The 27,643-nt window shown below is 40.4% G+C and overlaps 1 protein-coding gene across 2 annotated transcripts in view; it reads left to right on the top strand.

The window, feature by feature from the left end:
• Positions 1 to 1,797: 1,797 nt before the first annotated feature.
• RBFOX1 (RNA binding fox-1 homolog 1) overlaps positions 1,798 to 27,643 on the top strand; it is a gene marked incomplete at its 5' end in the record, with an annotated part of 1,111,952 nt that continues 1,086,106 nt past the window's right edge. For both annotated transcript variants that reach the window (XM_082292358.1, XM_082292365.1), the window contains one exon: positions 1,798 to 2,028. In XM_082292358.1, the coding sequence (XP_082148484.1) occupies positions 1,798 to 2,028 (231 nt within the window). The remainder of the gene's footprint in view (positions 2,029 to 27,643) is intronic.

Here is a 27,643-nt window from a genome sequence, read left to right as displayed (position 1 = left end):
TCCCTGTTGTGGGTCGCTGCTGTTGATGAGGGTGCTGAGTGGTGATTATTAATGGCTTTCTTTCCTCCTGAGCTACATGGATGTGTGGGTTTGAGGAGTGGGGCATGACCTGTGTTAACCTGTGCTCAGCCAGGGTGAAACCCTTCCTGCAGCAGTTGTCTGGCTGTGCTCTGGCTGACAATCTCTTGTTTACTGAAGAGGATCAGTCATTAGCTGAGCAAGTTTCTTTTGTAGGCTCATCACAAGTGGACATGACTCCAAATCAAAGGCCAAGCTGTGGAACTTGACCACTGCAGGTTACAAGGCATGAGATGCTTGATCCAGCACCATTTAAAAAACCTCTCAGATTTGTTTTTCCTCTGCTGAGCCCATTTGGTTTGTGTCCATCCAGCTCTGAAAGTATTTTCAGCTGCCAGTTTAGTGAAGGCCAACACCCACCCTTTGTTACAGTCAGTGTTATTCAACAGATATTTAAAGTCTCCAGTTATGGGTGTGAAGATATCTCAGGTCTCTCAGAACTCCTGTGGATCTGGCTGGAGTGTCTCAAATGACCAAAGCCAATTAAGATTCCTCCCCTCTTTGTTCATTCCTGAATAATTGACTCACCTGTACTTGCTCAAACTAAGACCCACTTCATAATGTCAGTGAGATCAGTGCTGGGACACAGATTAACTCCCTCTAAGATTCTGGCCTGACAGACCTTGTTGGACACAGCAGATGACGGAGTTTGACTCAATGAATTTGTCCACACCTGGCTGGACACCACTCCTGAAGCTTGTTCCCTGAGAGCCTGACTGGAACATATCTAGATATATGCAGAGGGCTTTTTAGGGATTTACTTCCCTCTGCAAGACCTAAGGAGCCCCATTTAAATCTACAAGCGCTTAAGAGTGAGAAAACAGAACTCATATTGGTTTTTTTTTTTAAATTAAAAATGGCCTCTACTTCATATTGTCTTCTGTATTGGAAGAATGAGCAGCATGCTGCACACTGCATGTCAAAGAACTTGGTTACTTTTTTTTTTTTAACGGTTCAAATATTGCACCAAACCTTTGATTATGTGTGGTGGTGCTTTTCATAAATTATCTGAGAGAGCAAAAAGAACATCCAAACTGTCCTGTTGGGTTGCCCTAGTCTCATTTTAATCTCATCCCTTCAACTCTAGGACCAGAATGTTATGTGAAATTTGTGTCACAGTGTGGAATGTGGGTTTAGAAGACGCAAAGTCAATTTACAAAGTTAATTTACAAAGTAAGGATACCCTTATAAAGAAAACCCCTAAACCTGTAATGAAATTATTTTGAAAGAAGCTGTTTGGAGTTAAGGCCACCTTTGCATTTTAATGGGTAATTACTCTTGGCATCACTAACAGTATATAACCAAAGTCCACAGCATCCCTTGGGGACGGAGGTAAATTTGGTTTTAAAGACGGTGCAGCAAATACTTTGTACTTTAAGGAAAGCCAATTTCCGTGGATCAGGGAAAAAAGAAATCCAAGGGTTTTGGCGCTGAAAGCATCAGCAGCATAGTGCATATAATCGATACAGGAAAGGTTATTACTTTTCCTTAGGAGCGGGGCTGGAGCCGGGGGAAGGTTGGGAGCGCTCGCAGCCAGCAGGAGAGGGCGGCAGAGAAACAGCTCCCGAATCCTGCACAGCACCGAAATTTTTAAGAGGAGCGAGAGCACATCAGAGCTCTCGGAAGCCAAATCCCTTTCAAAACGGCAACTTCGGCAGCCACCCCCCCCTCCCCCGTTTTTTTTTTTTTTTTAAAAAAAAAGTCCGTAACACTTTGAAAATGTCAAATTCCTGCGGCAGCCCAGAAGACGCGGGGAAGCAGCGAGGCAGAGATGGCAAGATAAGAAGGGAGGATGTGGATGATTCCCAACCTGAGGGAAAGAGGTTGAAGCTGGGGAATGAAGGAGGAAACAGTGGAAAGGACAGAGAGGCATCAGCAGCAGAAGATGCAATAATGCCTTGCTCAAGCAGAGAAGAACCTGTGCCCGAAGGAGGTGGTGAAGGCAAAAGTGTAAGTGAGGATCTTCAGCGGCTCAGAGAAAGGGGGAAGGGCCGGGAGGTTACCTTTGAAATTATTTGTCATCCTGAAGTTGGTAATTGGGCATCAAGTAGAGCAGGACAAATGCAGTCGAGTGTCCCATCTCGCTGAGATCATAGGCACGGTCCTCTTTAATTTCTGATCTTGGCTACATGCTTTTTAGTGCAGGAGTGTGTATTTATATCTGGCTCTCGCTGTCAGCTGCTTGCAAGCTGTATATGCCAGAGAAGTGATTTCGTTTTTCATGGGGAGAGGGGGGAAGGAATATTAACTGCTGAACTTGCTTTTCAGCTCCCTATAACCATTTAGAAACTGGGTAAGGATTGGTGTGTTGAATTGGACACTTTGGGTTGTTTATCAGTCTGTCCATTCAGACTTTCAACTGCATTGATGTTGAGTAGCACAATTTTACAGCTGGGGATGGGGGTAGAGCCTGCAGGAGAGGAGGAGAATTAGTGCTTAGCGATCTCATCTGGTGAGATTTTGCTAAAAAAGAGCTGCCGAGCAGTTGCCTGTATAAATACCAGCGTTACCAGAGCTTTACACGAGGTTAACTTTCCTGCCTGGTTATTTAGCTCAGCTGCTGTGCCTGTCAGCAGGCTCCTGAGGCACAGCAGAAAACTCGGGGGAGAGGGGGTGAACATACGGATCCCCAGCCAGCTGAAGCTTCTCCTCTCATGGTGCAATTCGGGCCAGGTGCTTCTCCTGGACACATCCTGGCTGCTTCCCTCAGTCAGAAGTGCAGGGGGAGGGTGGTGGGAACAATGTCTTGGGTGTAGGATGTTTCCACTTTGAGTTGTCATAGGGTGAGAGTGTGGCTTTAGAGCTCACTTAGGAGCTGCTGGAGATTTCAGTGCACTGATTTTATCCAGAAGTTTTCTGAACTCTGTTGGTTTTTTTTTGGTTTTTTTTTTTTTTTCTTCCCTCTTCTGGGATTGATATCCTGAATTTAGACATGCTCCCTCAAATGAGGAGCTAAGTAGATGCTCAGCGTTTCAGTAGCAATTTCATTTTTAAATCATTGGAAAGACGGTTTATTCAGTTTGTTCTTGGTGGAAGGTCATCTCTAAATGCAACAGCTTTCCTGAGCTACAAAAGTATTTAAGTGTGTGTAGAGGGTTGGTTTGTTTATATGAGCAGAAATCTCTTTTATCAAGCCATATAACTGCAGAGATGCACTTTGGTCTGTGTTTTGGGTTTCCAGTGCTTTATGAAGGTGGGCTCTTTTTAACTCTCAGACAGCAAAGTAGCACTCTTGTTCTTATACCACTTCTGGCAGAGACTTATTTTTCCCCAAAAGAAATGCAAAATACAGGCAAGTTAATTGGTCAAATATAACCCTTGTTTTGTCTGTTTTGTTTGTTTTCTTTTTTACCTGAGAGTAAAGGTTTTAAATCCGTTCTACTTCATAATAAATATCCAGAAATGAGCATCACTATGAGTTGGGGTAAAAGTCTTTTTGATGGTACCTCTTACTGTAACACTTAATTAGGAAGTTACTGAAAAATGAGCCCTAATTGAATAAATTTACTTTGTCTTTTAAGGGATCAATGCAGAATATATAAGAATGATGCATACCTGAATCACTGGGCTCTGCCCTATCTGTGAGGCCTGGTTGACCCCCTTATAACTGTTCTGCTACTGCAGCAAAGTTCTTTGCTGGTGAATACCTGTCCTTTTTTTTTTGTCCTTTCAAGGACCTGCTATAGCTGCTCCAACTTTACATTCTGGCTTTTCGTCAGGGGATTGTTAAAAATATTAACAAAGCAAATCTATTAATGAGCAATCATTTCACTGCTTGTCTCTCCCAAAATCAACTATTAAATAGCTTTTATAATAAAATAATTGTTCTTATAGTAATTATATATAATAAAATAATTGTTCTTATAGTAATTCTTAAATTAAACTGAATTTGATTCAAAATTCATCAAAGCTCAATTAAGCTCTTCTTTCCCCTCACTTGATTGGATTCTTGCTTGGGATGTTGCACTACATTTTGCATAAAGTTCCAGTATTTTTTTTCCCCCTTCCCATTTAAATCTGTCTGTCGGATTTGGAGGCAGTATTAGAAACTAATTATGTGACACTTAAAATTCTGTTAACATAAAACTTTTTGTAAAAGCAATAAAAGCTTGTTCAACAATGTCTGTAAGTGTCTGTCACCTTGTAGAGAGGAAGCTGCTGGAAAAGATGGACTGTGTGCCCTTAGGAAACACTGGGATGACTTCATTTCTGTGCTTAGAAGAATCTTTATTTTATAGGCATAGTGGTATGGGTAATCAATGCATGCATTGGAGGAATGTTTCCTAATAGTCCATTATGTCTTCCATTTTAAAGAAGGACATTTAAAAAAATTATAGGCTTTGACTCATTTCTGGACTAGTAATAAAAAACCAGCCCAGTGTGTGTGCTACTTCTCTGTTTATTCCACTGCTGTTTGCCTCATTCAACATCCATTCTTGGGTTTAGAAGAAAGAAATCTACATTGGTCAGCTGCTCCAGCTCATTATCCCACTTACTATGAAATCTTGGGTTATGGAGAATGCAGACACCATGTATATTTTATGCTCCTGAAGTGTTGTGGGCATTTCCTTGGCATCCTGAGCTTGTAGCAGTAGCTGCTGCTGGGCACAAGTTGGTTGCAGAAGGAACTTTGTGCCACTGGACAGAGCTCTTTCCCCTGCCTTGGGAATGAGGGGCTGCATTTGCCAGCAACTGGTTGGCAGCAGAACCTGGAGTGATTCCTTCACTTAGTGCTGGTGACTGGTTAATGTGGTAACCTGGGGTGAAACTGTAATTGTTAATTTAGGTATCTATTAAAACAATTTCCTTCTTGCCTTCTCTTTTTATTGCTTTCATTTGCAGCGAGGAAGCTGCTCGCAGCAGGTGTGAATCACAGTCTCAGGCCGTGCAATTTTTCCCTCTGTAATGTTTCTTCCTGGCATAGCATCAGAACGAAGCCGTTGGTTCAAACAAAGGGGATGCAGTCTTTGTAGTGAGGTTCAACTTGAGAAATGCCTCATTTGGTGCAGATGGTGGGGCATTAGCATTAGGAAGAGCTGGTGAGTCACTACCTCTCATCAAGAGATTGGGTATAAGTCTTTAACCAGGGTCTCTGGAGAATTCCATCTCCCCCTTGTGCGCCTGGAGGACTCCCACGGGTGTCAGCTCTGTGATGCCACAGGGCTGATTGTCACCCTGCCTGTGATCATACACTGGAAATTGTTAAATTAGGGTAAAGTTGTATTTACCGAAATAGGAAGCATATGAAGAATTAAACTTGCAAGTCCCGACTGCTTTCCAGGCTGATAGACATGTTGAGAATCTGTCATGAGTTACCCACGAGTGACCATGAGCAGTGTGTGTCCTTGAATTCCATGTATCCTTGTGCTTCAAGAACAGTCCTTTTTTATCTCTCTTTAACCAACTCTTTGTCCATATGCCGGGTGAAGGTTCTTTGGATTTTGGTGCAAAGATATTTCTGTGCCCACAAGGCCTCCTTTGTTATGAACCAAACTTTTCCCCCTACAAATACTTGTGCCAAGTTTAGAGAACAAGACTGGGTGTGGTTTGACTTCTGTAGTGTTCCCAGAGCACACAGCTCCCTAAACTCTGTTTTCATCTGTAATGTCACCTGTGCCAGGAGAGAGCTCGAACTTTTACCTTTTAAACAGCTTTCAGAATGACTTTAGTGCCTTTTTGAATTAAGGTACTGTTTTAATTTTTTTTGTTTAAATTGCCTTTGTGAATATTTGGAAATGAGGAAAGGGTAGAAGTACAGCGAAGAAAAAAATGCAACTTTTTGTTGTTAACATCAGAAGTAACATCTTTATTCAGTTTTGGGACTGTCATGCTGTAAAAGAAAATGTGAGAAAAGTATTTGAGAAAGTTCTTAATGCTTCTGTACGAGGGGAAAACTGGTTTTGGTGATCAGCTCTGGAGAACTGACTACACCAAACTTGTATCATGTGACAAATCCGGCCTTCTAAATCTCAGCTGTTAACAGAATTCTAGATCCAGTTCAGATGGGGAGATGTGACATGCCATGCAATGTCCTTGTCTTTATACAAAGAACAAACTGAACCTTGCCATTACTTGGAGTAACTCATTTGACTTTTCCTAAAGTGTAGAAGAACACACCTTGGAAAGCTGAGAAACACTGATTGGAAAGCTGATCATTTCAAAGGTTGTTTCCCAGGAGGAGAGGAAGGGTTTTCTAGAAATTAAAATATGAGCTTGGAGCTGCAGCTCAAGATAAAATTCCCTTGTTTGAAGATGGGTCTGGATTCATGGTATCAAATGAAAATCTCTGTCAAGACCAGGTGAGGATGTAGGAACTGAACCCCATCTGGATGCACTGCAGCAACTTCAGTGTGAGCTGCTGTCCTGGAAGTGCTTGGGGTAAATAACAAAGATATTAGGAGGCACTGAATTTGAGAATGGTGTTAATCTTGATGAGTGAAATACACATTTATTATCTCTTATGTTTAGCTTGGGTTAAAGTAATTTTTGACTCAATAACTCAAGGCTTTTTCATTAAATACATGCATAAAACAGAATCAAGTGTAAGAATTGGATCTGAAGTGTGACAGTTTGACCTTTCTGTGCATTGCCACACAAGGTCACATTGTGGTAATGCAGCTTCTCATAAAGATTTTCTGGTTTAGGACATTTGTTTGCTCCTTACAGTTGGTTTATTACAAACCCTTCTTTGTGTGTGTATGGCTTTGTGGTCATGATTGCATTTGTAGATATTGCTTTAAAGAGGAAATGTGTTTGGAAAGGGAGAAGCTGCAATGGTGGGTTTGTCTGGACTGACAGTCCAATTCAAGGTGCTGTTTTTTTACTCTCAAGGTTCTAAGCAGATTGAACCATTCTGCTCTCAAGGCTGTGGCTTAGTCCTTTTTTTCTCTCCTCTTTATAAAAATGTTTCAATCTACTGAGCTCCTTTTGTCCTCAGATATTATGGAATAGATGTGTTTTAGGAGAGCACAATAGATTTGAAGTGTTTTGAAGAGCATGGCATTTGGAACGTGTTGCAGTCTGCATCTGCCTTTCCTCTCTTTCCTTTTTTGGGGTCTGATTACCTAATTAGAGGATAACTTAAGGATTTAATCTATTGATTTGTTAGGAAAACTGTGATAGATGCTGGAATTACTGCTTTTGTTTTGATTCAGAACACAATCAAATCCTGTGATCCAGGACAGACACACAATTATTTGCTTTTGGAGGTGGGAAGAAAGGAGATGATAATTCTTTAGAAGTCAGTGATGATATTGATATAAGGTGCTGGAGTTACTTCCACAGGAATATTTGCTAAATTAAAGTAGGCAGCCTTTGGTAGAAAGGTGTGGATAAATCAGAAATTGTCTTGGACTTGAATCCAAGAACAAGAACGAGTTGATGGAAAATGTTCTCCCTAAAACTGATTCATCCTCCTGTTAACCTCTGGCTGGTGTCAGTAAACAGTGTCTGCAAACAATGTCACTGCAGCCTGAGCAGGAATAATTGCAGTAAAGAATTGCCTGAGACAAGGAAAGGCAGCAGAAAGAGACCCTTCTGAATGACCTTGTTTTGCCATTTTTCCTGCAGCTCTTGGGACTGGATGGCAGGGGGTAAGTGTGCAAAACTGAAGGCTTTGTGTGGATTATCCTATTTTGTCATGAGGGAAATTTAAATTAATTCAGCAAATAACTGCCTGTTTTCAACAAGCAATTTCAACCAAGAGCAATGCTGGCCAGTTTGGTTTACTCACTGGAAGTTCAATTTCACTGATAAGGAACATTCATGGAGCATTTCTATCCCAATTTGAGTGATCAATTGCCTAATATTATAATTTTTGTAGAGTGATTGGAATATTACTTCTGATTGAAACTACAACCAAAATGCATTAAAGTATTCCAAAGTACACAAGAAGGCATTTGTGGTCTATGCTGAGTTAGGGAAGATATGAAATGAAAATATTTATATATTGCTCTTACTTGCTACACTTTCTCCTTCTGTGTGCCAGTGTCAGCCATGAAAAATATTTTTATTTCAAGTCTCTGTGATTAAGAGATTAATAAAATGATTTACTTTACTTTGTTTTTTTTTTTTTTTTTTTTTTTTTTTCTAATATTTGCCATCTTAGTCATTAGCCTGGACCACAACAATGAGGAGCAAGCCCCAGAAGCTAAACAAAAACTGAAAATGGAATCAGGCTGGTGCCTCACTCGCTTTCCTTTTCCTGTGGAGTACTCAATGTTCAGACTCATTTGGGATGCATTATTACTAAAGAGTTGCCTATTTTGTTCCATTAAATTAGGCTGCAGGATCTGCTGCACTGCCACCCATGTAATTTCTCCCTCAGGAATGCACTTAATGTGTTCTGATGTTCTGATACTTTGCCCACTGTGCAGTTCTTAAACAGCCCAAGGAGTTATAGACAGCCTTGTCTACATTAGGAAGGATCTTATCCTTTAAATTCAGAATACAGAACGTTTGCTTTTGATGGCTCTCTCGTGTTCTGATCTCTTCCCTTCTGGCACCTTAAGATACTTGTGAGCCAGCTGGCCACTGCCAGCAAACTTCAAATAGCTTGGTGCAGGAAAATGCAACAGTGAAGCAACTTAGCCTGGTATCATTGACTCTAAGTGCTAGATAATGAAGTAATTCTCAATTAGTTGTACTGATACTTAATTAATAAAGGTCCATCTAAGATTCACAAATCAATGATAAGTGTCTGCCCTCTCTTGGATACTTTCATTCCAGTCTGAAAAGCAAAATGTGTTTCAAGAGAAAAAGATTTCCTAGGCACAATAATTCTTACACAACCTATTCTTCTTTCACCTGCTGTTTTCAATCCTGTGTGTTTCCAATATATTGGATGTCAGCCCTCCTGCACAGGGATGTGGCTTTAGGATCCCTAGGAAGTGACACCACTCTGGTCCCTCGTTTCATGAAAAGAGCTTTCTTTACTGAGTTGGTAACTGGACAGACAAGTGGGAAGGTGGAGGAGATTGTGGCTGTCCAAGGCTTTATAGCAAGAACTGTGCAGGATCATAATGGCCTTCAGTAACTGAGCAGGGACACCATGGAATCAGCCACCACTGGCACAAACCTAAAAGGGCTCTGTGTTTTCCCAGGGCTCTGTGTTTTCCCTTGAAGAGCTGAGCAAGGAGAACACAGCATCAGCCATTAACAGATGCACTGAAAGGGCTCTGCATTTCCCCAGCTCCTGTGATTATTTTGATGATATTGGTTACCCTTAATCATAATGAGATGGTGAAAAATTAACAGGTTTTCCCAAATTATCCATTCTTTTTGATGTCTGTGGGTAGTGTGGTAAATTCCTGTTTTAGCTGAGTTTTACTGTGCATTCAATGTGTACTATCTTCAGTGAATGTTATTTCCCACAAAATGAAGGCTAATCACAAACAATACAAGTGGATCTAGTATGTAAAATGAAGAAGTCACCACACTGAGACCGCCTTAGTTCCTTGAGTTGGGCCATAACTAAATGGAAATTGAGCACTCTTATCAATAATACACTGGGGAAGTAACATCTGTTCTGAGATGCTGAGAGGTTGTTTTTATTTTTCATTCACTAAAATATTTATTTCAGCTAAAAAACCCTAATCTTTTCACTGTCTCCAGAGGGCAGAATCATTGACTGTTATGTTCAGAAACTGTCTGTGAATTACAAGAGTCTATATAAAATGGAAAGAATGCTGATTGAGCAATTAATCACTTTTTACTTAATTTAAAAATAAATAACGATATTATAGAAAGCTGTTGCATTAGCTCTAAAAAAAAGACTGATTCTTGGAAAAGCAGCAGGATGAAATTTCTTTCTCTCACTACAGGCTGGTTTCCAGCTCCTGCAGGCACAATAGCTTTTGGTGATGTGACAATATTTTCTTCTAATTACCCAGTGTTGTGTTACACGTTACATAAAGGTTGGTGTTCTTGGCCACTCATGTATAGATCCTTCTTCGATTTTAAGGCTAGAATTGACTGCTAGACCCTGGTTTCTGATAAAAGTTAAAACTATTTCCCTAAATTCTCTTTGAACATGGAATCTTTTAAAAAAGAGCCACTGTCGATTAAGGGCTTCAGGTCATGGACAGTTCCTCAAGTGTCCAGGAAAATTTCTTGCTGTAGATAACTATTCTTAGAATAAAAATATAAATCCTTGCCTGGAGTTGGAATTTTCCCAACTGCTCATCCCAGCCTGAGTAGTTTTTTTGCACCAGATGTTATTGACTTGATGATGGGAATAAACTCATCTCCTGCTCCTGGATAAGCCAAGCATCTGGATCCCTGTGCTTTGTTTTCCATCCTGCAGGTCTGTGTTCCCCATCTGAAATAATTCATCTGTGCCCTCGCTGGCTCTTTGCAAGTTCAACATTTTTGCAGAAAGCTGATTCTGCTGGATGTCCCCTGCTAATATATCAGTGGTTTAGGTACTGCTCTGGCCTGGGCTCCAGGTTCATTTACCAACAACTGCTAATGACACAAAACATTCTGTGTTTGTCCATATGGAAGTGTATTTTGGTCAGACAAGCCCAGAATTTATGACTGCAACTTGAATTAAATTGTCTGAAAATTACCAATCCTTGATTTATACATACCCACTTTCTCCAATTCACTAGAGGGGAAAAAAACCCCACTGAATAAAATTCATAGAAGAACAGATCGTTGTGGGATGTTAATTGCAGAGGCATCTTAATTGGAATGACACTGCTCCTTTATTTTTTTTGTTTGTTTTTTTTTCCTCTATGTGCTCAGTTTTAATTCATTTTAAACTGTCCTGTGTAGCTGTGCACATAAACCAATCTGGAGCTGTATTTTAGCACTCCAGAGTGGCTGCTCAATTGGGACTAAAAACCCAAAAACTTCATTATGTAACAGAGCCAAAAAATCTAAACTAGATTAATGTCTTATCTGCTGACAAATGAATTTTGCCCCAGTGATAATTTTCCAAGACCTTTAATCTTCCCAGCTCACAGGTCAGATTGGGTAACTGTGGCACAAACCCCTGTGTGGTGTCTCTAACCTGGAGAGAAGGAAGCTGCTAAGTGCACATGCCTTGGGGGTATGTGCACCGTGGGTTGTTAGCAGGGAAGCTTTTAACCAAAGGAAGATGAGGAAAGAAAACCCAGAAGAGTGAGTGCCTGCTAGTGCTGAGAGGACAGAGGCATGATTTTGTGCTGGGTTTTTTTTTCTGTTTATTTTTCACTGGGGGAAAAAACATAATTCCACAGAGTAAGATCTTTGCTTAAACCATCCAGTAGAGATAAAAAAAAAATCAACAATTCCTGGTATTTCATGCCAATTGCTCAGTTCTCTAATGGCAGTCTTCATTAGAACTCCACATACACAAATGATAGCATCCCTTTATCTGTTTACTTTCTTAAAGCTTGTTTTTGTAAAATGAGCAATTACTTAAATTCCTAAAGAAGATTTTTTTTTTTAAAATACCAGCTGCATCATTGCTAAGGTGCTCTTAAATCCGTTTGCTAAAGGAAAGAGGCTCTTTCATGTGCTACTCCTCAGCCCTTCATCTGCAGGTTCTGAAGCAGCTGTTAGAGATTACTAAATCAGTACTGAGATCTGAACACTGCCAGTGTTCAGAGAGAGAGGCTGCAGAATGGAACTGGTTACGTGTGTTTTATGTGATTGTGCAGATGTGTGCACATCCTTGGTGCTACTTTAGTAGTGTATCAGTTTTAGTAATTGCCAGGAATACTTTTCTTCTTCTGAGCCCCAAGTCCAAAATACCCTACTTGATTAATGTCTAATTTTGGCATGCTGACCTAAGGAATCCTGGAAATAAAATGTGTCTATAAACAAAAGCTTTTGACTTTCTCAATCACTGATCCCACTCCTTGGGCTAAAGAGGAGAAAATACTGACTTTCAAGGTGTAAAATCTGTTCCCTGTCATTTCAAGAGATTGCTTGGACTTTGAAAATTCACCGATCTTTTCTTTCTGCTCCTCTTTAGTGTGAGCTTTTAAAATTGAGAGCAGTGGGAGCAGGAGAATGGACACTCTGGGGGTGTAGAGCATGGTTCCAGCTGGCAGAGATCACTGACCCCAAGTCTGTAGCAGGATAGTTGGTAGCACACTGTTTATTTATTTACTCAGCAATAGGATCAGGAACATTTTCAAAGAAATGGACATTTGTGTATCCCTTACTGGGACTGTTAAGTCAGGGAGGTGACACCAGCTCTCCCTGCTGTCCCAACATTGAAACTGGCCCAAGGCAGTATCCAGACCATTCTACTCACAAAAACAAACACTCAAAACACAGAAGCACCCACTTTCTATAGAGGGCCTTGTAGCTGAGCAATTCCAAAGGCATCTGGTGTGAAGAGCTTCAAGTGTCAGAGAAGAGCTCAACAGCTTCAAGTATCAAAAACTTCAAGTTTCATCTGTAATAAATGATATAAAATCATCTGAACAGCCTTTCTTATGAAGGCAGTTTATTATTTATAGAGACCTTAAAGGGGATTGGGAGGCAGGTTGATGAAATGTCACTGCTTTCACCTCACAAAGTAATTGTATTTTAATGAAGTAAAGCCTTTCAGTTGAAGAGATGATGTTGGCTGGTGGGGGAATACAGACAAAATGTAAGGGAATAGACAGGGGAAAGAAAACAGGGTTTTCTTAGAGGTGTCAAGAAGAGAGGGAACTAATTCAAGGAATTGTGGTGAAGCTCCCAAGGTGCTCCACTGCCCTTGATGCTTCTTCCTCAAGATCCAAAGGTACTGTTTGTGCTCCCTTGAAACCAAGGAAATCAGTCCCTGAAGCCCCGCCAGCAGAGGATGAGACCCGTGGTGTCTCACTGGTGCTGTTGTCAGGTTTTATTTAAGCAGCTGTGCCTGGTCTCTGACAATGTTCAGATAATCTGCCTCTCACTGCAGTGTTTAACTTGTGCTGTCATGTGCAGAGCTGCAGCTGTACCTTGGTGGCACTGGCTGCTGTTCTGCAGCTGGATGACAGAAATCAATGCTCCAGTGTGTAGTGTCCCAAGACCCATTCTTCTTTAGGAAGTCACAAAAAAGGATGTGGCTCTGTATCTGACCAATGTTTTGTTTTCTCCCTTTGCATGGTGATTTTCCTTCTATATCTTTGACTTAGAAGTTAAAATCTCCTTGCTTTTAGTTGTACTTATATTAGTTCAGTCAAGGATCCCCTGACGCCAAAAATTACTTTCTTAGTAGAATTTTCTGGGAATTAGTTGCATCACATAAAGTAAGTAGTTCAATTTCTCATATTCTAGGATTAGCCATTTTTAAGCACTAACAATAGAAGTTTAACATGCACATCTCCATTAGGTTTGACTAAAACTTATTTTGAAAAGTATCATGAGTTTCTCTGGTGAAAGGTCCACGTAAATCTAGGAAATGTGTTTAGTATTGCTGATAATAAAAGCCCCATTTCTTCTGAAGGGCTGATAAGCTACAGCTTGAGGGTACAAGCTTGACTTTACATATTCAGTGTAAACTTTTTCTCATTCAGTGCCAGGAAGTCCTGCAAAGGCCAGGCAGACTCCTGCACCTTTGAAATTAAGTTTTCAGTATGACTGCAGCAGAGTTTGATTTGCAAATACAGTATCTGAGTTCCTTTAGTTTTGGCTTAAGGAAGCTGGTTGAGTCCTATTTAACACCTAGTAGACATTTTCTCTTTTCACTTAAACTGAGAGGGCAAAACCTCCAGAAGTGACATTGGGATTTTCCTAAATCTCCCAAGACCTGAGCCAGAATCTGATTTTTACATATAGCTCAAAACTTTAAGCCCCCTGATACTTTCTGCAGAACTGACAGAACATTAAACACATTGTGCTGTCTGTTTTCTTGTGTTTAATTCTTTTCTGTTCTTTATTGTATGGTGTATTTGCATGAAAATGGCATTTTGAAGACTAATCTGCTCCTGGTGCTAGTCCCTCACCTGGAGGCACAATCTCTGCTTGGATTTGCAATTAGTTACTGTGGAAATGATTGCTGCAGTGTCAGGGCTGGTGCTCTGCTCTTGGGTGGAATGGGAGCAGCAGGAGCTGATGAATACTTAAACCACCCAAGTTTTATGCAAAGATCTCTGCAAAATTACACACACCGGGGGAAAGATGAAGTTGAGAAGCCACACAGACTAAGTGGAATGGTCCTAAATTTGTTCCCATGCCTGTCCTGTCTCTCATCATGCTGGTGTTAAATTAGGAACCAGTTGTGAGGCAGAAGGAACTAAGTTTATTGGAGCCTACAAGGAAATGCCCAGAGCTATTCTCAGACTATTTTAGCTTGATTAGGACACCTGTGGTTGGAGCAGGATTTCTATTTTCTTGGGGAGGGAATCATCACTTCAAGGTATGAATTAGGAGCTCCTGAGGTATGAATCAAGATAAGAATGGTGGCTTGAGCCAGGCACCAAATCCACCTCTCAAACAGAGCAATACAGAACGGTATTAACATTGTTTAAAGTCCTAGAAACATATTCAGTGAAAGCAAAGCAGATCTGGATTGAGGTAACTGCATCTTCTGGGAAAGTGATATTTTGTAATGCAGGTGTCTGTGTCAGCCCCTCAGTTCTACCTCTGCCCTGTCCTGGAAAGATGTAGCAGGTGGCTCTGATGAAGTGTGGAATTGAATTCCTGTGAGGCTGAGAAGGAAGAGCTAAACTGCTTTTGCAGTTCCCTGAAGGCTTCCTTCCCTTATCATGAGTTGTTTTCTTAGTAACAAGTTCTTGGTTTGTGCCCTCCTTCCTGTCAGGAGGTCGGATATGTTTTCAGTTCTGTGGGTGTTCTAAGAATGTCTTTGGGAGAATTACCAAGGGCAGCCTTGCATGTTATATTTGGTGCCAAATACAGGCACAGGATTTTAGCGTGTGTGGAAAATGGTGTTAGAGAGGGAACGTCTCAGTCAGATCAGTGTGTTTAACTTTGCCCCTCCTTCTCAAATTAATTTTGAAGCCAGTAAGTTTTTTTGCTGTGGGTTCATTCAGTTTATGGATTAGGAACAGGCTTAAGGGAGATTCCTTCGCAGTTTTCATGGAGATGAAACAGCCAACATAAAGCAAAGCCACCTCCTTTCCCCCTTGTAGCACGAGGTGCCTTGTAGAACATGGTCAGAAACTATAAAACACGAGACCTGAAGCAGGATATGATGAGATGTTTCCAAGCAAACATTTCCCAACGTGCAACAGGTAGGGAGAATGAACAAATTGCTCCCTGGAAAACGTACCCAGATAATGGAATTGTTCTTGCTGACTTTGACACGGATGTGTGGGTGTGAGCTCCACTCACAGGGCAGGCTGGCAGTGCATATGAGCTGCAGTGCCTGGGGCGGGGAGGGCCCTAAATCCGTGTACCAGGATTTTGTAATTGCTAAATGAACTAAGAGAATTAGAATTGCCTTTTATGAGATAGGTACTTTGGAAAGTCTCCCTGGTTTGTTCAGTTTGAATTCTGGATGCTGTTGCATGGTAGTGGCTTGAGAGGTTGGCAGCAAGACACAGAGACGGGTGAGAGCTGATAAAAGATGTCTCACTGTGCATCTGCATAGACAGGTCACATCCCAAAATAACCCGAGGAACTTTGAAACCCAAGCAAAGTGCTGAGGCCATTATCACATTGCCTTCAATGAGGGGACAAATCAATGCTTCATTCTCTCTGTCCTTTCTGAAGGTGTTTTTAGAGTCTTGGTATTGAGGATTCCCCTATGACTCGCTCTTGTTCCCTCCTTCTCTCCCTTCAGCATCCCCTGTCCTTTCGTGTCCCTCTCTTGCAGAGTGGATTTGGGGCTCAGGAGCCAGCACAGCTCTCCAGGGTTTTGGCTTTCACCTGAGACTTGGGGAGCTGCAAGAAAAAGCTGCTAATTAGAGAATGGACTTGCTTTCTACCTCTATGGCCTGTTCATCTGCAAGATATGAATCTTTTAATTTCCTTGAGTGATTAAGGAGCTAAATTTCAAGCTTGCTTCTATTATATTGTGTCAGTTTGCTTTCTTCTACTTTGCTTTATTGTCATCAACACTAAATAGCCATTTTCCCTTCCCACTGTAAATGCTGGAAGGCTGCAGTGGGAAAAGAAAGTAGCCAGCACTACATGCTTTGATGAATAAAGGAATTAAATAATCCTGAGGCTGATTCCTATCACTTATCATGTTCTTTGGGCCACACCTGTTGTGGGGGGAGAAAAAATAAATTAGTTTCTGTAAGAATGAGGACAGCTGTGTCTGTGGGGACTCAACTGCCAAATGTCACCTTAAGCATTATAAAATTTGCCAAGAGATTAACATTAAGAAATGCAAGAATTTGTACAATTAGCATGAGAAAAGTGTGTGTGTGTATATATATGGAAACTCACAAAATCTTCTAAGAAATATGTAGGATTTATCATAAAGCTACTCTTGGATTACCAACTCCAAGTATCAAATTGTAAGTAAACCTATTTTTTTTTCTTCACATCATGAATCTGCCTTCAATCATATTATAAAAGTCGCAATTTTAGATCCAGTTTTTCTGTTAACTTCTACGTTTTAAGCTGTTTGGGTGATATTTTAGTGACAGATTTGTCTGTAAGACTGCAAACAGGAATATAAGCTGCTACACAAGAATGTAAATTAAAAGCTGAATTTTTAGTAAAGCTGAGTTTCTGAAATAATTCTGTCACTTCAGCTGTATAAAATTTAAAGAATAAACCAAAATGTTAATGAGACACTTGATTCAAAACCTGGAAGCTTAGAAGCATTGATGAAAGCAAATTCTTTTAAATCAGGGAAGTTTTAAGTGGATTTCCAGATCAGGCTTTACTGTGGAAATGATTTTGTTTATCCTTTTTATCAATAACCTTTTGAGTTCTGGCTTGCCAGGCAGGTGAGCTCACAGCACTGGTGGCCTCACTTCCTACTTCAGCAAAACCTGGGATGTGCAGCTGCTGGCACTAAGTGGGGAGCTTTTACTTTCTTTCAGTAGACTTTAAAAATAATTTTAGGAGCTTTAAGAACATTTGAGACAGGAAGAATTCGTGCACTTCATAGAGATTTGACTTAATATTCTTTTTTTGAGCAGGGTTGGATGACAAGTGCTAAAATATTCCTGTCACTATATGGAATGTTCTTTGAAGAGAAATTTTAATTTTTACTGAGATTAAGATTGAATGCCCATTTTGCACAAGTTCTTCATTCTCCTCTTGCATTGTTCACTATAAAAGATTTAGATGGTTGTGAAGCTCAAGTAAACACTTGGAACTGTTACATCAAGACAATCTTGACATAACTTATTCAACATCAAATTACTGGTGTGTGTCTGCTCTTTAGACAGCACTCTACCTGTGTGAGCCCTTGATGGGCTCACTGTGCACAGGCCTCATGTTCATAAAAGAGGCTCCATCCATCTGTGAAGTGGTGAACCAGATGCTATTAGCATTTTTAAAAGAAATTGACAGTAATAGCACATTTTTGAGAGACAGAATCCCCAACCTCTTTACATTTTCTTTGAGGCTTCTGCTGTGTAAGTAAAACACTTCCATTTATCAAAGAGAAAAAACAATGTGCTGCACAAACCAAAACAAAACCCTTTGAAAACCGATTTTTGGAATAAAATGTATGTGGAAGCAATTAATTAAAAAATGGTGATCAATCAGATAAAACCAAAAAAGCCCCAGTTCCTTAGGTGCTGGTTGTCCATCCTCTTCAGGCAGGCTGTGGTGGCAGCTGTGTGTGCTGGGTCTCTCTCCTGCACTGAGCCTGACATGGGCTGTGCACTTGTTCTCCCCAGGGGTAGTAGGGATAATTTGCTGTTCTTGAGCAGTGCCTCATTTACAGAAAGCGTCTGACCTTTACATGCTTAAGAAATACTGAGTGTTAATAGGGTTTTTAAACTGATCATAAGTTCCATGGTCACCCCTGTTTTCCCTAACTTGTGCATTGCCGGCCTTTGTGCTATTTACAGTGTCAGAAAGGTGTTTCTAAGTGTTTTTTCTTGCTTTTGTTCTTCCACATGGTTGTACAGCTTAATTTGGCTCTCCATTCCTAATGAGGGCACGTTTGTAAGGTCACAGAAGGAAGGGAATACAGCTCTTCCCACACAGGCTCTGGTTTGGCCTCAGAAAGCACTTGTGCTTTTCAGCACTGGGTAAGTTCCACTTAAATCAGTGATACCTAAACTTTACTTTAAAATAAGGTGCCTGTGATCTCATCCTTGAAGTCAAGTGCCTTTCTCATCGCTCTGATGGAGAGGAGAGCGAATCTTGGGCACATTGCAGCAGAATCTGATTTTTCCTTCTGGGTCGCAGGCAGAGTGAAGAAAGTCCTGTACCATTCTGAAACTGCAGCAGGGTGGTTCTAAGGAAGAGTATTTTGGATCATGTTTAGTATGTGTGGGAAATAGTACCAGGAAATTTGTTGGTGGAAAACTTTAGCAGGCTCTGGGTGAGATGGTTTCCCGGACTCCACTATTTAAAAACTGATGCAAATGCCTCTTGCACTCAAAACGTGGTTAAAATCTGCTCTCTGCCTTGTCTAAGTACTTGCCTTCTGCAGCTTTTGGTCTTCATTTCCAAGTTCCTTTAGGTCTCTCTGCCTACTGAATTGATTTCTTTGTTACATTTAGAGGCAAAATGAACTGTCCCTCTACAGCACTGGCAATGCTGTCAAAAAATAGATGATGTCTGAGAGCATGGCTGCTTCAGGTTTAGTGTTCATCTGCCAGCAGGTTGAAATTAATCTCTGGTTACTCAGTTAGCAGGAGAGCATTTGGCTGTGCTAAAATTCAGCTGGATGAATGAGATGAATCGTGAGTGTCGTGGGCTCATACAGGTTTGGGCTCACTGGATGATGTATTAGATGATCATAGAAATACCACCTGCTTTCAATATTTGCTGATCTATGAAGCCACTTTGTTCCTCAGGTGTCTAACAATATGCAAATATGTGTATTAATGGCTTCTGTGTCATAAAAATGGCAAGTTTATTACTTTGCACTTTATAGAGCCTGTAGAATCTAGTTAGCAAACTGTGCCCTGTTGGAAAACAAGATTACAAATCAATTACTCCTTGCTTGACACAGATCTCTTTCCTGAGATCCTTGTTCAGCTGACACTGGGAAAATGAACGTGCCTGGGAGTGTGACCTATTATTCAGAGAGAACTGCAGGCTAATAGCAGTTTTGATCATTGAGAAATCTATTATTTTTTGGCCTGCAAGACAGCCTAAATGGCCCACTTTTATAGAGGAAATTTATAGGTTTATAAGATCTAACATTCGAGCCTTTCTTATCAGGGAATTGGAGGCCAATCCTAGATGCAGAAATACAGGGACTGTCACCAAACCCCTCTCCCTTGCTGCAGTTTATTCCCTAGGGGGGCAAAATGCAGAAGAGCTGATTTCTGGAAAGCACCATTCCTAGCAGAAGTAATTTATCAAAATACTGCTTTGAAAAATGGCAAGGATTCAGTGGTACTGAACCCTCCTTGTAGTTTATGAAAACAGAGATCAAATCTGATTTGGTTAGTGAGGTTCAAAAGCTCTTTCTAGAGTCTCAGAGCAGACTTCAGGCTCACAGATATTCTGTCTGCCTTGAATTTTGAGATCTAAGTGGAGGAAGCTGGCCACACCATCAGGCTGTGGGTATCACTGGAATTGCCATATGGTGAGTCAGCTATGCTCTTAGAACTTTTGTTTTTCAGTATGTGTACTTTTCTGGCAGAGTAATAATGCTTGGAGATTTACTGTTTATTTTTTTCCCCTCAGCTTTAATATTGCAGCAGAAATCTATAGCTGACATTCACCATGTTATTAAGCAAACGTTTCATTTGAGCCATGATTTGTTTTTTCTTTGAGTGACATGACCGTACTTTCTTTTAAAAGTCAGTGCAAATAAAATCTCTGGTTTTAATATGACTTTTTTTTTTCCTTTTTTTTTTCCTCTTTTCTCTGCAGTTGAGTAGGGAAGTCACTTTATGTCCTTGCTATTTAGTATTCATTTGGGGGGGTGGTGTCTGCAAAATCCTCTTTTTAGCAATTAAATGTGGCTCTCATATAACAGGCACTTTGAATCTAACACAAAATCAAAAGAAGCTAGTAATGAGATTCTTGTTGCATTTATACACCCATTGTTGCTCCTTTGAGTAAAATTTAAAGCAGACTATTTTTCTTCTCAGTGTTGGGCTTTGCACGTGACAATAGAAGCATTTTTTGGTCTTGCATTACTATTTCTTTGCAGTGATGTGAAGACTGGTATGAAGACGTCTTCTGTGGTTCAAGAATTCTTGTCTTGTATAGAACTGGGAGCATCAGACCACTTCATGTTAGTTTCTGAATATCACCGGCCCTCAACCTGAATTAGAGGTATTTTTAGGTCATGGGACTACAGGTATCTACACAGAAATAAGTGTAGATATTTCACTAGGTGCTGCATCCTACATTTCTGGTACATAAGAGCTGGAAAATGTTAAAGTACGTATGGAAATATATTTTCATCATAATACATCTTGCTTTGACTCATTGGTATGCAACCACCAAGTAATTAAATGTAATTGAAGTACTGTGCCAGAGGAGGTGTGACCCAAAAATAATTGCTCCTTGTGTTCTGCTCTGCAGTGTGGTCTAGGAGCTGAACTGAATTGTGTGTTTGACCTGCACAAAATGAACAGCACCTGCCATTTTATAACACTTCACCTGCATTTTAAATGCTGCTAATTAGTCAATATTAAACTAATAATGAAGCAGCAGTAGACACTACTGCGTATATTTAAGTGAATATTAAATTGTGTTGAATGTGCCTCATATACCCACACACCACAGAGGCAAACAAATTTCTCACCCTGTTTTGTAACTAAGAGCATTCAGGGTTTCCATGAGTTCTTTCAGTGACGTGAAACATCTCTGAATTTAGTTTTTCTGTGGAAATGCTGGTGGAACAAACCAAATAATCTTCTATAATTAGTGAGCTGCTCTATCTACATCCTCTGTGTAATTCTCATAGTCTGCATTTGTTAAGATGTCTCAGGCTAAGTTTGTTAATTCATTAAATTGGACATTCTTGCTTGTGCTGTGTTTGAGCCATGTCAGTAGGAACCTCCTGTTCTGCCACAGTGAGTCCTAGACTGGACAACATTAGACATGTATTTAAAATGTAGTATTTTTTCAGTTATGGGTTGCTACAAATGATGACCATCGCTGAATTTTTTGGAGGCTGAATTAAGGGTATTTTTATGTCTTGGGAATACAGATATTTAAACAGAAATAAGTGTATATCTATGCCTGTTGATCTAGAAAACTTCCTGACTTTGGCTGTGTTCTCATTGGCAAATAGCAAGGCCCAGACAGTGGAGCTTTAGAGCAAAGCTAATTACTGCTAATGACCCACTGTTCCCATTGTCTTCCTTCAGAAACACTGAAGCACTTGCTGATGTGACTTACATCACTGGGATGAAAATAGCCTTTCATTCCACTGGCCATGTGCTTTGGAGGGGACTCCCTGCAAATTGTTGTAGAAGGAATCCAAAGATAGGGTGGTTTGAAAGGGATTTAATTACAAGGAGTCACTAATGGTTCATTGCCTCATGGAAATGAGCGATGTAATTGCAAATCTAATCTGTTCAGCCTGAAACTTCAGCAGCCCTAATGTCTGCAGTGGAAATTGCATGAAGTCCCTTTCCAAGGTAGCCAGGTTGATACTCATTTGCTTGATTGATATCTTCCCCTTGGTCACATATTTGTCACTGAGCAAATACTTATGACACTGTTGAATTAGTTGAAATAATGATGACTGTGTTGTGTTGCTCTGGGAAGTCAGGTGATTCCAATGATGACTCTGAAATATTTGGAAAGAAAAAAAAAATCGTAGTGCTGCCCTCAGAGCTTTTTCCTAGCCTCTAAATACTGGAACTTTATGCTGTATTGTAGCTGTAATGCAAATAACTCCAGAATTAATATATTCAGAAAAAAAACCCCCCCAACATTTGTAGTGAAAAATACATATGACAGAGTAGCTTTTGAGTACACTATTCCAAAAAGGGTGTCGATTTTACTTGGCTCTATCATAATGCACAAATTGCCTTTTAAAGAAAACTACTGTTTCTTGAGTCTGAAAAAGGTGCTTTAAAGTTTGTTTTGCTATTTAAAGCATTTTTTCCCCCTGTATTGTTACCGTTCTCTGCTGTGATTTAGCTGGATTTTGCTGCTTCTTATTCTTAAAATATATGGGCAGGACGTGGACAAGATCTGTCAGTGTAAGTCTTGAGATCTTAAAACAATTTTGGAGTGGTGATCAAAAGAGGCAGCATATGCTTCCAAGTCACTTTGGATTAAATATGCTACAGTGTCTACTGATTTCTGAATGTCAAATTTGATACTAAAGTTAGATGGGAAATGAGCTTCTACTCTGGGGAAAAAAAAATTAAAATTTCCTTGAAATCTTCTTGAATTTAAACTGAGGTGGTGCCAGTTGTGTAGCCATGGGGCCGCTGGGTCATGTAACATGCATCATTCCCTGATTCAAAAGTTCCTGAAGAATCCTTTACTATTCCAACAAAAAACTCCAGCATGTGAAAGCAACCAGTGTTTGCTTCCATCCCAGTTTCCCCAAGTCTGTGGCTTAAGGCTATAGAGTCCTTAGACATTTACCCTGTCTAGAATATGGTCATTAATAAATGTTAAATTTCCAGATTGTTTTTTGAAATGTAGTGGAGTCTTACTCCAGTATTCCTTCTGAATTAAAGCCAGGCAGGGATAGGTGAGCTTCAGAGCAATCAGTAACTGGTATCTGAAGAGCAGGAAGTCCAAGTTTGGTTTGTGTTTTATTTAATTCCTGTCAGGTACATGAGCATATCTGTATGCCAAGCAATGCCACACATCACCTATTGCAAGCCAAGACTCCTTTGTGCAGGAAATGTCACACATTATATAAATCACTAAACTTGTGTAAAGCTGGAAAAGTATCTGAATCTGGCTCTCCCCTATCCTGGACAAGAAAGAGGCTCTGGAGTCACCTGGTTGTTCCTGAAGTTCTCTTTTCAGCCCAAGACACTGCTCTTAAGCAGGATTTCTTTGACCAGTGCAATTCGCACAAGCTTGAACATCGTGATAACAGCTTGAGTTTATCACTGCCCAATTATCTCAGTCAAGAGAGAGGCATTCTTGTTTTGTCACTCTGTATTCAGTGGTCACTAAAGGCTCAGGGAGCAGCACACCTGCACGCTCTCTCAGAAGTCCAAACTCTGCCATAAGAGAGGGCTTGCTAAGATCAGGGATAACATTCTTTTTCATTTTCCTAGCCTGGCACGCTGCTTCCCATTATTCCCTGCTGATCGTGGCATCTGGAATGGGTTTTGGTCTGCATGGTACTGGGAAAGTCCAAGTAGAATGGGCTGAAGAGGTAGGTGTGAAACAGAAGCCCAGTGCTGTGATTTACCTTGTCACAGACAGCCTGTGCTGTCCTTGCTGAATCATTTCTCTGAAAAAGTCAAGGAAACTCATGGCTCAGAAAAAAGGGAAGACTAAAAGCAGAATGAAATAGTGACTAAATGTCATGGATGACCACTGCAGATTTCAGGCTGTGCCCTTTCACTGCAGGGTCAGAACTGTCAGTGCAGGAGGTGCCTGTTGGACCCCCTGGGCGAGGCCGGGGTGAGCCCAGGCAGCCCCTGCTGGGTGTGTGACCCATGGGAACGCTGTGTCCATAAACTGCCCACTGCACAGCCTGGGGCAAAGAGGGCAGAGGGTAAGAGCAGGGTCTGCACATCCTGCTCAAGCCTGAAGCCTTGCAAATGTGTATTTCTGCTTTTAGTCCAGCTGTGGGGAGGCTGCAGGCTCTGCTCCTCAGCTCCCCTGTGCTTTGACAGAGCAGCATTGATTTTATTTCATTTCTTTCTATAGATCTGTACTTGCTGTGGCCCTAAAGCTCATTGACTCATGGTGTCTTCTGAGGGGAGCCCTCCCACTTTCCACAGACACTTCTTCAAGTGTCTGCCACACTCGAGAAGTTTTTTATTAAAAAAGGGAAATTAAAGTACCTCATTTCCAAATCTGGAGCGGGGCAATGCATGTGGAAAGATTATGATCATTTGATAGTCACTCCTCGGCCTCTTTGCTTTTATTCCATAACCTGAGGCTTTCATTGTTGCACATTTTGGAAGGAAAAGCAATTTGGAGTCAGCATAGAATTTGGATGATAATATGGAAAATCCCTCTGAAATACTGCAGTGGAGAGGCACTGCAGGGAGATGAACCAAAATTGTGTACAGAGGGCAGCTGCAGGTTTTTGTAGCCACCAGAGCCCAGTTAATAGACCATGGTCAGGGACAGTGCAGGAGAGCAGGGATGGTGTTACAGGCCATGCCTTCCTTAAGGGAAGGGCTGTTTTCCCTGGGCTGAAGTTTTCTAAACTCAGTAACAGCTCAGTGGCAGACAGTTCCCTGTTTTATGCTTCCTATGTGCTTACTATGGTGTCATTGTGGAGAATTTTCATTGGGGATTGCTCAAAAAGATGCCAATAGTTTTTTTTTCCTTTTTCTTTAAATTTTAGAACATGTTGATGCTGAGAAAACAGGGTGAACTACTTCTGCCTTTTTGATAAATTCTTACCACAACATTTTTCGGTGCTGTTTGCTGTTCATGGCAGTGAAATCCAGCCTCTTCTTAGGGGAAGACTCATTACTATAAAACTTGATTACATAGTGTTTGTAGCAGAAATATTTTATGGGTCAGCAGGAAAAGAACCAATTATTGCAGACTTCTTGCCACAGAGCATGGCTGAGTTGCTGTGTTTCATCAGGTACAGCGTGATGCAAGCTGCTGGAAGCCATTCAATCATCCCCATAAATTAGACCTTCTGCAAAAGGAATTTTCAAACCCAGTATTAGCTTTTTGTATTTGGTTAGAGGAGACAAAATATTTGGGTTTAAAGCCAACACTTAATAATAATAATATGGTTTATGTTTCACTTATAAACACATGAAATCTAAATTATTAATAAACCTAAGCCGTATTTTCAAAAGTGATCTTGATACGTGAGGTTTAAAATCTCAGTGGAAAGGAGATGATTTTGTATTTCTGAGTCAATTTGCTCCAGATCTTCAAATATATTTGGGAGCCTCATTGCTGTTGACAGTAAGACAGGGTTTTATTACCTAATTAGGTAACAATCTTTGGATGAAGTTCTTACCTGCAGAAAAGGTAAGTTAAAATCTAGATTAAAAGGAAAAAACTTGCAACCTATGGAAAAACCTACTTGTAGCCAGGTGTGAAACCTGACTTCCTACTCATACATAAGTTATGACTTAAGGCAGTGCCAGAGCCTTTGCAGTGTTTTATTGGATTATAGTGCTCAATAAAAATTGCATTTTTTTTCTACAGCTCTGGCAGAAGGGAGTTTAAACACTGAGGTTTCAATGGATGTTACATAATTTTGTCCCTTTTTATACTTCCTCAGCATCGCATCAAGGTGATATCCTGGAGACAAAGGGGGTAGGGATTCCTCCTGCAGGTGCCTTAGAAAAGGATGAGGATTCACTTCCCCCACTGGAAAGAAAGCCAGTCCAATATTAACCAATGACCTGATGTTAATAAATTGCTTTACTTCTGGTAGTGCAAGTAAGTATTTTAATTCTATGAGGTTTTTTTTCTTTTGCTGTGAAGTAATTGTGTTGTATGGAATGACTAAATAATTCAGCTGGATCCAGGGATAACAAAACAGAAAATCTGAAGGTTATCAACTCTTGGGACAATATTTTTCCAACATTTCTTTCCTAGGACTTGTATTTAGGGACACAGTGAAGCTCACTCTAAAATTTGAAGTGTGATTTAAGACCTGGAAGCTTCAAACAGACTCAGCCCCTGGGTGAGGGATGCTTTGTTAAATCCAAAAGTTAATCCTCCAGATGCTCCCTCCCAGAATGTATCGATTTTCCTTTAAGGAGCTGGCATGCATCCCTGGGAAGAGGTCTTTGCTCATAAACCTTGATCAAAGGCATTCTCTGTGGTACATGCAGGTAAAAATTCTATGGAGTCTTTTCTGTCTAAACCACCAGACTGATTTATATTTGTCTACACAGTAGTGGAATGATTAGGCAAAAAAAAAGTAGTAAATAGTGAAGATTTCTTTTTCTTTCTTTAAGTGAATGGGATTTGCCCAAGAAAATAAAATAAAGCAGAGACAACATGCAGCTGATGGCTCAGTTATGCACTGCAAACCCTCTAAATTGAATTCAGGATAAATACTTATGTAAGACAAAGTATAAAAGCTTTGTCATCATCAGTATGCCACAGTATTAAATGAAAACTGAGTTTCTGGTCCTCTGGAGCAACAATGAGGTTGCACTTCCACAATTCAGTCACTTCTGAGAGCATTATTTGTAAGGTTTACCATACTCCTGACAAGAAGGACCCTCAGCAGTAGAGGAGCATTTATTCCTACTTAGACAGGAAGGTTTGTACACCTCTGGCATCCATAAATCTCTGTTGCATATTCCTCCTCTTGCAGAGATCAGGGCTAATACTCCTTGGGGAACTAGAAGGGGAAGAAAAGAAATTTGTTTTTCTTCTGTGCACTACATCACTTACTTTGATCAAACAGTAAAACCTTTTCAGGGAATCATTCACAGTTTCTTTCAGGAGACAGGTATTCAGCTCCTTTTTATATGTACCAGTCTTCTTTATCCAGTCTATAATTTCACATTTATTTCTCAGGTTTGAGTGCAAGTTCACTTTCTGCAAACTGTGGAAAGACAGCATAGAATATAATTTTAGGGATTTTGAAAAGGAAATGCTGAATATTTCTTCCAGTGCAATGCAGGCTTGTAGATCCAACACAGCTATGAGAAGTTCTTGCAGTTAAGATGGATAAAGATGAGCACTGAGTAAAAGAGAAGTTTGGAAAACCCACCTGCATTAACAAGGTCTGCAAATAAAACAAAACTATTGGAAAAATGAGAAGTCAATCAACCTATTTGTGATAATCATTGATTGATGTGAGTGGTGTTTCATGGGAGGGGGTGCCTTGGAGTGGAAAGCTGTTAAAGGATTCCTGTCAGTGCTGCTTGCAAGTATTTTTCTCTCTTGATTTTAAAGCTGAGTCGTCTTAGCTACCTAATTTTGGGAAAATGCTAACATAGGTAAACGTTTGAAAAAAAAAAGAAAAGTTGTATTTGAATCACGGCCTGGATATTTGTAATTTGTTAGATGTTTGAGTTACAAGAATATGAAAAACTAAGGAAAAAAATAATGGTTCAGTTTCTTGACCCTGCAGATTAGGGAAGTCAAAGAAACTTATTGTTCTTATTTCTTCTGAACCTGTTGCTGTTCATAAAACACAGCACTGCCAACAGATGCAGCAGACCATCTTTAACGTGTTTCCAGGGTATTTTTAATTTAGGTACCATTAGTAAGCTCCTTTTGATTTTCAGCATAAGAAAAGCTAAGGAGACACTATGATAAATGCTGCCCTAGAAATACCTGGTTACTGGGGAGACAACTGAAAACTCCTCAAGGATAACTGTGGTATGTAGAAAGGCAGGAGAAATCTTAGCCTGTCACAGCTGATGGTGAAGTTTTTAATTTTTATTCTACCCATCAGCATTTGTGTTTTCCTATTGAGGATTTTGTCTCTTAC

This window comes from Coloeus monedula (genome assembly GCF_965178545.1).
Source record: "Coloeus monedula genome assembly, chromosome: 16".
NCBI lineage: Eukaryota > Metazoa > Chordata > Aves > Passeriformes > Corvidae > Coloeus > Coloeus monedula.
The sequence above is the reverse complement of the archived record's forward strand: the minus strand, read 5'-3'. Positions and strand labels throughout refer to the sequence as shown.